The 11,771-nt window shown below is 37.7% G+C and overlaps 1 protein-coding gene across 1 annotated transcript; it reads right to left on the bottom strand.

Moving 5' to 3' along the window:
• Window positions 1–5,378: 5,378 nt before the first annotated feature.
• LOC311208526 (uncharacterized protein) lies at window positions 5,379–6,044 on the bottom strand (the record flags this gene model as incomplete). The annotated part of the gene is made up of 1 exon (XM_084285306.1): window positions 5,379–6,044. The coding sequence occupies one exon, from the start codon at window positions 6,042–6,044 to the stop codon at window positions 5,379–5,381; it is 666 nt and encodes a 221-aa protein (XP_084141432.1).
• Window positions 6,045–11,771: the final 5,727 nt, after the last annotated feature.

The following is an 11,771-nucleotide window of genomic DNA, read 5'->3' on the forward strand; positions in this document are numbered from 1 at the left end:
TTAAAGTGAGCAAGTTTGCAATAGGCAAAATAGTGATAAATGTGTCTGAAGCCATGCTTTAAAACCTGTCTCTTTAAATAATGTGAGCAGGAGACACAGCCAGTCATCTGATACCTGGGTTCTTCAGAACGTAGAGCAGCCAAGGGAAGGACTACTTACAAGATCTACACTTGCACCATGTGTTCAACCCATTAAAACTGAAAGTAGCTAAATCTGGAAGACTATGTTTCCATGTGTTAGAAGACCTCTGAGACAAGTTTACAGATGTTTTTACAGACCTCAGTAGAAAGACACAGAAACTTTGGCAGGCTGACCCCACCCAACCAATCTCTCACTCCCCCTCCTCAACAGCACAAGGGGAAAAACAAGATGGAAAAGTTCATGGGATAAGATGACAGGGAGATCACTTACCAATAGCTGTCACAAGAAAAACAGGTTCAACTTGGGAAAATTCATTTTAATTTATTGCCTATTAAAAATAGAGCAGGATAGTGAGAAACAAGGACACATCTAAAAACATTTCCCTCCCACCTCCATTTCTTCCCAGGTTCAACATCACTCCTTCATTCCTGACTCACCCCCCTCTCTCCATCCCAAGCAGTACAAGGACATGGGGAATAGGGTTATGGTCATATTGTCTCAGCTGCTCTTTACTCCTCACATGCTTCCCCTGTTCCAATGTGGGGTCTGTCCCTCAAGAACTGATCCAGCGTGGGTCCCACACAGGCTGCAGTTGCTGCCAGGAGCCTGCTCCTGCTTGAGCCATCCACATGCTGTAGGTTCCTTCAGGGCATACCCACTTGCTGCAGTGTGGGGTTGTCCACAGGCTGAGCGTGTTTATCTGGTGGTTCACTGACCTTGATGTCTGCAGTTGCTTTTCTCACTTTTTTTTTTCCTCATTCCTCTATTTTACAATTTGTGCACAATACTTTTTAGTCTTTCCTGAATGCACCTTCCCCAAGACACCACCGTTTCGGCTGCTTTGCCCAGCCATGCCCTATGGTGGGGCCATTGGAGCCAGCTGGAACCAGCTGTGTCCAGCATGGGGCAGCCCCAGCCTCTCCTCACAGAGGCCAACCCTGCAGCTACCTGCTGCTTCCAAAACTGTGCCATGTAAACCCAATATAGCTGTAAACACCAGTTTCTTCAGCTTCTGTGCACACAGCAGTGTGCAAGAGGATGGGACCCTCAGGTGGTGTGTGAGATGCCGTCTGATTCTTCACTAGAAGAGCCACAAACATACCGAGTCCACCAAGGAGTGGACTAAGTGAGTAGACAGGCACATTTTCAGATGTGTTTTCCAGTATGGTAAAATAAATACAAAGGTGCATAATAAGTAAATTCCAGTTACAGGATTCATTTTTTCTCTCCTGTTAGATACACTGAGGTTCTGGCAGTCTCTTTGTCAGTATCCCTATGAATATGCTTGAGCACCAAAGTGGCAGAGAGAACTGCCTGCTGCCAGTTCTTACACAGGAACAGCGGCAGAAGCAGAGTTTTTAATATTCTTTACCTTTGCAATTGTAACACTGTACTTCCTCCTAAAGATCAACTACATCTCCAACCAGCCAGAAATTACTGTGGTATCAAGCCTCCAAACAGAAACACAGGTACTTGATCTAAACTTGTAACAAACTGTTACAGAACTGCTGTAATGTCAGCAGTTATGAAAACTAAGTTGTTTTAATAATATCCTCACACTTCAAATAATAATCTACAGTACAAACTGCAGATTTAAGAATGTATCTATGTTGTTAATAACCACTTTAAATTTTTTTCAAAAATGACCTACAGCATTTAGACCTCAGATTTTTATTTCACTTTATTTATTTATTTATGTATTCATTTATTGCATGGAAGGTGTGTTGTTTATGTGGGTGTAGATAATTTACTAGATGCCCACAACCCTTTACACATGAGGGCATACTAAAGAGGTTCTCTAGAACACAACACTTGCTAATAGTTGTTATTTCTTCAACAACAAAAAGAAACTGTAGGAAAAAAAAAAAAAAAAAAAAAAGTAAATAAATGACTCAGGAAAATAAAGGTTGCAGGTTATATATTAAATGACTTACACATACAACTCATTGACTTCTCTAAGTTTGTAGTCACAGATATGGAAAAGATCAGTAAAGTAAAAAGATATGTAAAAGGTGAGTCCTTTATAATAAAGAGTACTATAGGAACTAGGTGTTTTTTTCTTTTTTTCTCTTTATTTCTTTTTCTTTTATTAAATGAGTAATAGAGGAAGAGCTCCTTATCTTAAGGAGGAATGCATTTTTAAAATATGTTTTTGTTTCTTTATTTGAGGTAGGAAACTTGAGCAGAGAAGGTCCAGTTCAATGATTTCAATGTCATGAAGTACTTTCAAAATGGAAAAAAAAATAATAAAAAAATAGAAAAGCAGTGGTACTAAAATATTTTGCAAAGTTTTACCAGTGTTCAGTACTGACAGCTCACAAATTGTTACTGTCTTTAATATAAACCAGCCTACTTTATTGGACAATTCATAACTTTTTTTTTATATAATTTTAATTGAAGTATTGATGAACTAAAAGGGCCAGTTTTGGAGCTAAACTTTCCTTACTTTGACAGTTTGATATGTGAAAAATAAATATATGAATTATGAGAGCAGTTGCAGGCAAATTAATTATATACGTGTCTCCTTGCATATGCCTTTTGGTTTCTTTCAGAGTTTTTGGTTTTCTTTCATAGTCTTTTGGTTTGTTCAGTTTGTTTTTTTTTTTAAAACATTAATGTTGATCCTTGTGTTCTCTCCTAGATGTGAGCAATAAAAAGCCCTGGAAAACTGCAATATAGGCACAAAAGCAATACAGTAAATAGTACAGATTTGATTTAAACCTAACTGTATTGGTATTAGGGATATGAGTTTTATCTTATAACATGAATCCTGCATAGAACATAAATGTTCAAAACATGTAATAACCTTTAAAAATTCAATCAGTTTCATCATTCATTAAAGTTTCTAGAAATGACATTGAATTGCCTTCCAGCAGCTTTCCTTGTCTCATCACATTCTGAAACTTCTTTGAAATATTTTTGTAGAAAACTTTTATTCACAAATGTGTCAAGTAAAACTTGCTTAAATATTTATATACTGTCTGTATACAGCATAAACATTTGATCTTCTGTATAAAGCCAACCCTGTATTTTCTTGTTCCCATGACTGAATGTACACTGAAAAAGTGTTTAGTGAAATGCTGATTTCAGCAGGGAGTCTGATATTGATTTTAACAAGTAGAGGAAAACATTTAGCACAGTTAGGGTGAGATTCTGAGCACAGAAGTACAGCTGAGCAAACCTATTTAGGCTTGAATTCTTAGGGCTGAAAGACTTACAGATCAGCTAGTTCCAAGTTCCCTGCCAAAGGCAGGGATACCTTGCATTAGATCAGGTTGTTCAAGGTCTCATCAAACCGGATCTTGAACACTTCCAAAGATGAAGTATCTACATCTTCTCTGGGCAACCTGTTCCAGTGTCTCACTAACAGTGTCTCATAGTGAAGAATTTCTTCTTTATAACTAATCTAAATCTACACATTTTTAGCTTGAAACCATTGCCCTTTGTCCTACCATTATGCTCCTTAATAAAGGGTCCCTCCCCATCTTTTCTGCCCCTCTTAGGTACGGGAATGCCACCATAAGGTCTTCAGATACTTCTGTAGGCTAAATATCCCCAACTTTCCCAGCCTGTCTTTGTAGGAGAGGTGTTTCAGCTCTCTGATCACCTTCGTGGCCCTCCTCAGGACCCCTTGTATATGGGGACACATGAACAAAAAAGCTCATGGGTTGAGATAAGGACAGGGACATCACTCACCAGTTACCATTATGGGCAAAACAGACTCAGAATAAGGGAGATGAATGTAATTCGTTGCTTACTGATAACAGACTAGAGCAGTGAGAACTAAAAGCAGTCTAAATCCACCTTCCCCCCATTCACCTTTGTCTACCTCCTTCCGCCGGGCAGTTTAGGGGAATGAGGAATGGGGGCTTGTGGTCAGTCCATAACACTTCATCATCTGTTGCTCCTTCACGGTCACTCTCTGACCCTGCTGCAGCATATGTTTGCTCCTACAGAATGCTCTCCTTCCCAAACTGATTGTACATGGGCTTCCCACAGACTGCAGTTTTCAAGAACTGCAACTATATGGGTTCGTACCACAGAGTGCAGTCCTGCAGGAATGGATTGCTCCAGCAGGGGTCCATCACAGGTGGCAGTTCCTCCCAGATCCCCTGCTCCTGCATGGGCTCCTCTCCATGGGCTGTAGCTCCAGCCTGGGGCCTGCTCCTGCAGGGGCTTCCCATGGGCTGCAGCATCCTTCAGGCCACATCCACCTGCTCCCCCATGGTCCTACACAGCAGGTGAAATTCTGCTCTGATACCTGGAGCACCTCCTCCCTTTCTTTCTTCACTGACCTTAGTGTCTTCAGATTTGCTTATCTCTACATTTTCTCTCTCCTCTTTCCCAGCTGCTGTTGTGCAGCTTTTTTTGTTTGTTTGTTTGTTTATGTGCTTTCACAGAGGTACAACCAAGGTCACTCATGGGCTCTTCTTGGCCATCAGCAAGTCCTTTTTTGGAGCTCCTGGGACAAATTCTGTCTTCTTCTCAAAGAGGCCAGCCCTCCCCCTCCCTCCACAGGTTAAAAAGTATTCTTAGGAGTTTAATTTCTATACATAGGACAACACTGTAATATCAGGGATGTGTTGGATGTATATGCCTCCTGTTTGCTTGTATCAGACTGCTTACTCCTAGACCCAGCTACAGTAGACTGGCAACATCCACAGAATGAGGTCTTGACCCTGGTCTTCTATGAACACTAGGTAGTCTTAATGTGCTAGTTTTAGTTCCAAGCTTCTGACACAATACCTTTGCACACTACAGGGATGGTGTTTTTATGATATGATATTACAGGTTTTAGATTGGTAGTTATTGTTTGTGTTTTTGTTGTTGTTGTTTGGTTGTGTTTTTTTTTTTCATGTACTGGAATGTGATCCAAATGCATGTGCAAGTGTTCAAGGCTACACTGTAATCAGAAACTTATTTTCTGTGGTGTTCAATATCCCAATAGAGCAGATATCTGTAGATATGCATTATGTATTGCCAGAAGTAATTTATTAGAATTTAGAGAGCAAAGTTGTCAACACCCATGTATCATCACTTTCAAACTTCCAAGGCTTTGGCATTAAGCTTAACAGATTATTTCGTGCCTGTTTTTATCCATTAGTTGCTGCTGATGTTCTATTATGGAGACTAGGACATAATATCTTGCTAACAATAGATATTACTATCTTTCTTTGTAAACTGCTTATTTCTCCTGCTAAATCTCCCCATGTGTCTGATACTTTTCTTATATTGCTTTATTCCTCCCCTTGAAGGATCTTATTCCATTCATGGAGGACTTTGTGCTCCTCTTTGAGAGCTTTTCCCTGACTTTGTAGGGCCTTCATCTCATCTTGAAGTGCCCTGTTCTCCTCTTGGAGAGCAAATTTCTGATCACTTAGGGCATTTTTTTCCTCAAAGAGAGCCTTCTCCTCTTCCTGAATAGCTTTGTTGTCCTTTTGAAGAGCCTTAATATGCTTATTGAAGGCCTTGTTTTCCTCCCATAAAGCTAAAATCTCTTTCTGAAGAGCTTTTTCCTGCATTGCAAATGCTATTTCTTGTCCTTTGAGAGCCTTAATCTCTTCTCTGAGGGCTGTATTTTGCTGTAGGAGGGCCTTTTGCTGTTTCTCAAGGTGCTTTGTTTCTTCTGAAGAATCTACGCGCTTCTTCTGAAGAATTTTATTCTGTTCCCAGAGGGCTTTATTCTGTCTTTGTATAATTTGATTCTGCTGATAACAGACTTTGTTCTCCAAGCGAAAAGCTCTGTTTTCTTGCTGAAGGGTTTGATTCTCTTCTCGAAGGGTCTGATTCTCCTTCCGGAGTGTTTGGTTGAATTGTGCCATTTGAGAGGAGGTGGTAGATGGCGGCAGTAGAGATAAACTGCTGTTCTTGCTTAAAGACTCTTCTTCTTTTGAGTCAAACATTTTGTCACTTTACTGCGCCATTCAAGGACTGTGCTGTGGTCCAAGTGTGTGATTGCACCTTTTATATTCAATAGTCATGGGACTGAGAACAGAAGTTAAGTGTCCATCAGCCCCTTATCAGAAAAGCTTGTAGATAAATAAATAAAGCACAAAATTTAAAATAGAAGTAATGGTAAAAACAATACTGTTATTTGGCAAGTATTGTGTATTTTTCAATATTATTAAATGGAAATATACATAATAAATACGTACATAATAAATACATACAAAATAAATAAATACATAATAAATTAAATTTAAAGAGGCTGAGTATAATGAAGAGAAAAGAAAGGATATTTAAGACTCCTGTTAGAGTCTTAAAACATATCTGTCTCATGGACCTAGAGCATTCACGGAGGAATCCAGACTGTACATATCTTTAGTTATCTTTTTATTATTATTATTTTTCATTTTTTCTAGAACAGTCACTTTAATTACACTTGAATTTATTGTTAATGCTTTTTCTATTACAACTATCTAGGTCCATGAGACAGATATGTTTTAAGAAGGATTGTTAGGAGTTTAATTTCTACCCGAAGGACAACATTAATATCTGGGATGTGTTGAATATATGCCTGTTTGCAAGGAAACATTAAACAATTAGCTAATATACCATTCAATAATATAATTTATATACGACTTACTGTATATATACACACTATATTCATATATGTATATATATATAATGAAGAAATCCCCAGAGGTTCAGAGAATGTATATATCTGCAGAGTATCCAGCAAGAAAAATATGATAAATGAAGGAAATCATACGGTACTTACTGTTACGTTATTCTTGAATCTGTCCACCACCTGGCATCTCATGGTAGATCTATCAGCTATGTCATTTCAGAACTCATAACATCAGTGACACAACAATGAATGCCACTAGGGATCACAAAAGTTGTGATCATCTGAAGGTAAGAGTAAGTATTCCTATGGTTAGGATTCCCCAGTATTTATCAATATTTGCTCATGTTTCTTCATTTATTATGTTCATATAAAACATTATTGTCCATCTGGCTGACTGGCTCCTGTAACTGGTATCAATAGTTATCACTGAAATAATTCTTTATGTTACTTCTGAAGGTGAGCTTTTACTCCTAGCTACCTCAGCACAAACTTGGGATTACTGCATTTGGAATTATTCTTAAATCACATAAACTTAACTGATAAAATATATGGTCTTTACATTATAAAAACAAGGCTAGGATTGTGTGGAGCTATGAGTTGGACTTGATGATTGGACTTATGGGTCCCTTCTAACTTGGGATATTCTATAATTTGTTTATTTGTATTTGAAATTACAAGCATGCAAGTAAATTTAGCAAACGTACATGGAAAGTGGGAATTGAATTCCATGCAATCATTTTGCTCTGTTTGAGAAAGAGGGTGAATTACTGACGATTCATGCACATCTTAAGTTATAACAGTAACTTATCCACCCATTATGAATTGGGGGGGGGGGGGAGGGAGGAGGCAGAGGAATACTGTATTTACTGTATTGCAACTAAAGTGTAAACATGTTTCCAATATTTGTTATCAGATCGAGGCAACTGATATGTTTTCTTAACCATATACAATGTGCTCAGGATATTAAAAAAAAAAAAAAAAAAAAAAAAAAAAAAAAAAAAGTGGACAAGGAACTTTCAAGTTCTGTGAGCTTAAAATGAGAAAATGAGATTTGGTAGTTTTGTTTAAATCACTCCACACTATACAGGTATAAAAAGAGTTAGTTTTTTTTTTTTTTCCAGAAAATGTAGAATGGAAGGCTTCCATACACTAACTCATACTAATTCCTTCAGTGACCATTATGTGTGAAGGGAATGTGAGTACTGCACAGATGCTAATTTTACAGGGACAATATAGGTATCACCAAATTTAATCGTGAAATCAATGGGCTAAGAAAACTTTTATTTCCATTTAAAAATTATTCAAAAACATTTTTTTTTCTGCAGCAAGCAAGAAAAAATATATATATTTTTTTCAAAATGAAGGTTTAATCTAGAAATTTTTCATTTCAGTGAAATGCATCTATCCAGGCTTTTTTAAGGAAACCAGGAAACCCACTGTGAATTGATGCATAGCACAAAAGCTTATCATCCACGAAATGTGCATAAAAAAGATCTAGTACCTGCTGTAAACTAGAAAAAAAAAATCTAAACTAAAAAAAAAAAAAATATGTTTCAATTACATTCTTTTTTAATACCACCCTCTTCCCCTCCAGAAATTTAGCTGTACTCATTAGAAATGAGAAGCACAGCAGACATATTCTTACCAGGTAACATTAGCTAACAATTCTGATCAATCTCTGACCATTACCTCAGAATAAGTAGGCCTATGAAAAGCTTGCTTTCAGCTTATATACAGCATTAAAAACAGCAACATTCAAAAAAAGCATCTGAAATCAAAATCATATACATTTCATAGCTTCTACTGCATATGCCAGTTGCTGTTAGATAAACCTAAAAACTCAGACTGGAACCTAAAAGCTTTACTAGCATATTTGGCCCATCTGGCACTTTTACTGTTCTGACAATTTTATGCTGATGTGGCTTCTTTTTTAGGTCATTCAAATGCATGATTTTCTTTCCCAAGTGGATATAAAATTTATGTTGTTGCTTCCAGGAGACATAAAACTTAGACTAAGACAGATCTTTGCTCTACCTGCCAGAGATTAGCAGAGTACCTCAGAGAGCAAAAGTTGATGGTGCTGTACATCTGTGCATTCAGCATTTAGTGGCACTAAGCCACTAGTCTCTTTTCTGCATGACCAACTGACTAATTGCTGTACTTGGCCTTTTTGAGTCCCTTCAATTAATGCAATGCGCAGTTGCACACAGTTATGGAGTCACCCATACAGAACAGAGTCTGGGCCAGAATTAGGCTCCAAGTCCCAGAAGCACCTGTTACAAATACAAAGTGTCCAGATGGTCTGGTCTTTGTGGGAAAGTGTCAAGAATTGACTTATTTGTCTTTCTTACTTTCAGTTTAAGGTCATAAACATGATTCTTCTGAAGCAGAAAGCCAATCACATTTAAGGGAAAAAATGAAAGGATTTTAGTATAAATGCAAAATCCGCTACATTTGTAAATCTTAATAACCCAGTGGAGCTTGTTGTTATCACATTCTGGGCAGGCAAATGGGATTAGCCTGTGATTATAATGCAGCTTTCAATATAATTAGATAGATTTATTCAAACACAGCTGTAAACCATAAAAAATGTGAAATATTTAGTGACTGTAAATTCCACAGTTTGTAAATTCGTACTTGAATCTCCAATCAGCTATTATGCTTTGTTTTTTTTTGTTTTTTTTTTTTTTGTTTGTTTGTTTGTTTGTTTTTTGAAAATAATAAAAAATGTTACTCATCTTTCACCCACTTTTTTTTTATGGATATCAATTATTTCAGCCTTTAACAGAGTATTCTTGAATACTTTCTAACAGTTTATTGCTTCATTCATGGCAGTTTTCCTCTTTTAAAACATAACATTTGAGATTTGTGACAAAATTTCAAATTAGCCTTTTCAGCTGCAGTAGATAGAGGAAAACATACAGAGTTTTATGTCAGATCCTGAAAGTAGTTAGGATATCTCAAACAATAACCAAGAACAATAGCGACATGTTGTCCTAGCCATGTTTTAATAGAACTGTTTGTGACTAAACTGTTTTAATACAGCTGTTCCTCAACTATTTTAAGAGAACAATTTACAGACTATGTGTTTACATCAATAAAAATGACAACAGTCTGTTTCATGCATTGATGAAAACTTTCTTAGTTTTCCTCTCTGCTTCTTCCTTCCTTCATTCCAGCCATCCTTCTATCCTTCACTTTCTGCATTTATATAGCTATCCAATATGAGAGAAGAGAGATTAGGGGGAAGGGGAGGGGCAAGAGAGAAAGAGATAGCAAGAAAATGTGGAGGGAGAGAAAGAAGAAGCAATTTCAGTAGAAGGAAAAAATAAGAGTATAAAAAATGCATTTTCTACCCACCAGTCATTTGTCTTTTATCAAATATTTATTTTTCTGATTTGTCCCTGGAAACTTTAAAGGTTGTAAACATGGACTGTTTTTTTCTTACAGGTTCATTAGCTCAAAAAGCAAATCATAATTAGCTTTCTGAGATTCCAACCCAAGTTTGAACAATACTGGTAACTGAATTAATATCACTATAAAAAAGCATAAGAAATATCAAATGTCTTTAATTTTAAAGTAGAGTAAGTAACAGCCATGACCAGTAAGTATAGATTGGTTTTATTATCATTTTTTCTTGGATTTTTTGGAAGTTACATTGCATACTGAACAAAATCCCTTTATTTTCAGCTGCTTAAGAGTCGCAGTTTATTTGAAATAACTCTCCTATAATAATTGATTCACGAGATATTTTAAAATATAAAAAATGGTCAATAATTTTATGAATTTTGGAAGAACCTTTGGATACAAACAAAATTTTGTTAAACATGGAAACATAATAAAGAGCAATGTTGTTAAAATGCCAGAAAGGGTGAATCGTGCTTCATTATGTTTCACCCTGCATTTATGTACTTTACATTTACTATGTTTATTTACTGGAAAATACTGGAAATTTACTGGGAAAAAAATACTGGAAAAGCTAAGTATTAACACAACAATGGATGCAACAGTGAAAGGCTATGGCTGCGACATACCTGAGTGTTTTCTTCCAATAGCATTTCTGTGCTTCTACCTGGTTGTGTCTGAACAGTCAGACATGGAGCACGGCTGGAATTCAAAGCCACATATGTAGGTGTATTAGGTTTTCATGACAAGGTTTTGGTAGCAAGGGGGCTGCAGGGGTAGTCTTTGTGAGAAGAGTCCAGAAGTTGTCCCAGGTTTGATAAGAGCAAGTTACAGCTGCCTCCAAAATGGACCTAGTGCTGGCCAAAGATAAGCCAGTGATCAATGTTGGTTGCACCTCTGTGAAATCATATTTAAGAAAATGAAAAATATGCTGCACAACAGTAGCTGAGAAAGAGGAGTAATAAAATGTAGAAAAAAAAAATCCAAAGACACCAAGGTCAGTGAAGAAGGAGGATTAAAGGTACTCAAGGTACTGGAGCAGAAGTTCTTCTGCAACCTATGGGTACCACAGCAGAGCAGATCTTCACACAGCAGCATATGGAGGATGCAACGCAGATGAATCTGACCTGAGAGAGGCTGCAGCCCATGGGAAGCCCCTGCAGGAGCAGGCCCCAGGCTGGAGCTACAGCCCATGGAGCCCATGCAGGAGCAGGGGATCTGGGGGGAACTGCCACCTGTGATGGACCCCTGCTGGAGCAATCCATTCCTGCAGGACTGCACTCTGTGGTACGAACCCATATAGTTGCAGTTCTTGAAAACTGCAGTCTGTGGGAAGCCCATGTACAATCAGTTTGGGAAGGAGAGCATTCTGTAGGAGCAAACATATGCTGCAGCAGGGTCAGAGAGTGACCGTGAAGGAGCAACAGATGATGAAGTGTTATGGACTGACCACAAGCCCCCATTCCTCATTCCCCTAAACTGCCCGGCGGAAGGAGGTAGACAAAGGTGAATGGGGGGAAGGTGGATTTAGACTGCTTTTAGTTCTCACTGCTCTAGTCTGTTATCAGCAAGCAACGAATTACATTCATCTCCCTTATTCTGAGTCTGTTTTGCCCATAATGGTAACTGGTGAGTGATGTCCCTGTCCTTATCT

The sequence above is a fragment of the Netta rufina genome, assembly GCF_964035555.1.
Source record: "Netta rufina genome assembly, chromosome: 1".
NCBI classification, from domain to species: domain Eukaryota; kingdom Metazoa; phylum Chordata; class Aves; order Anseriformes; family Anatidae; genus Netta; species Netta rufina.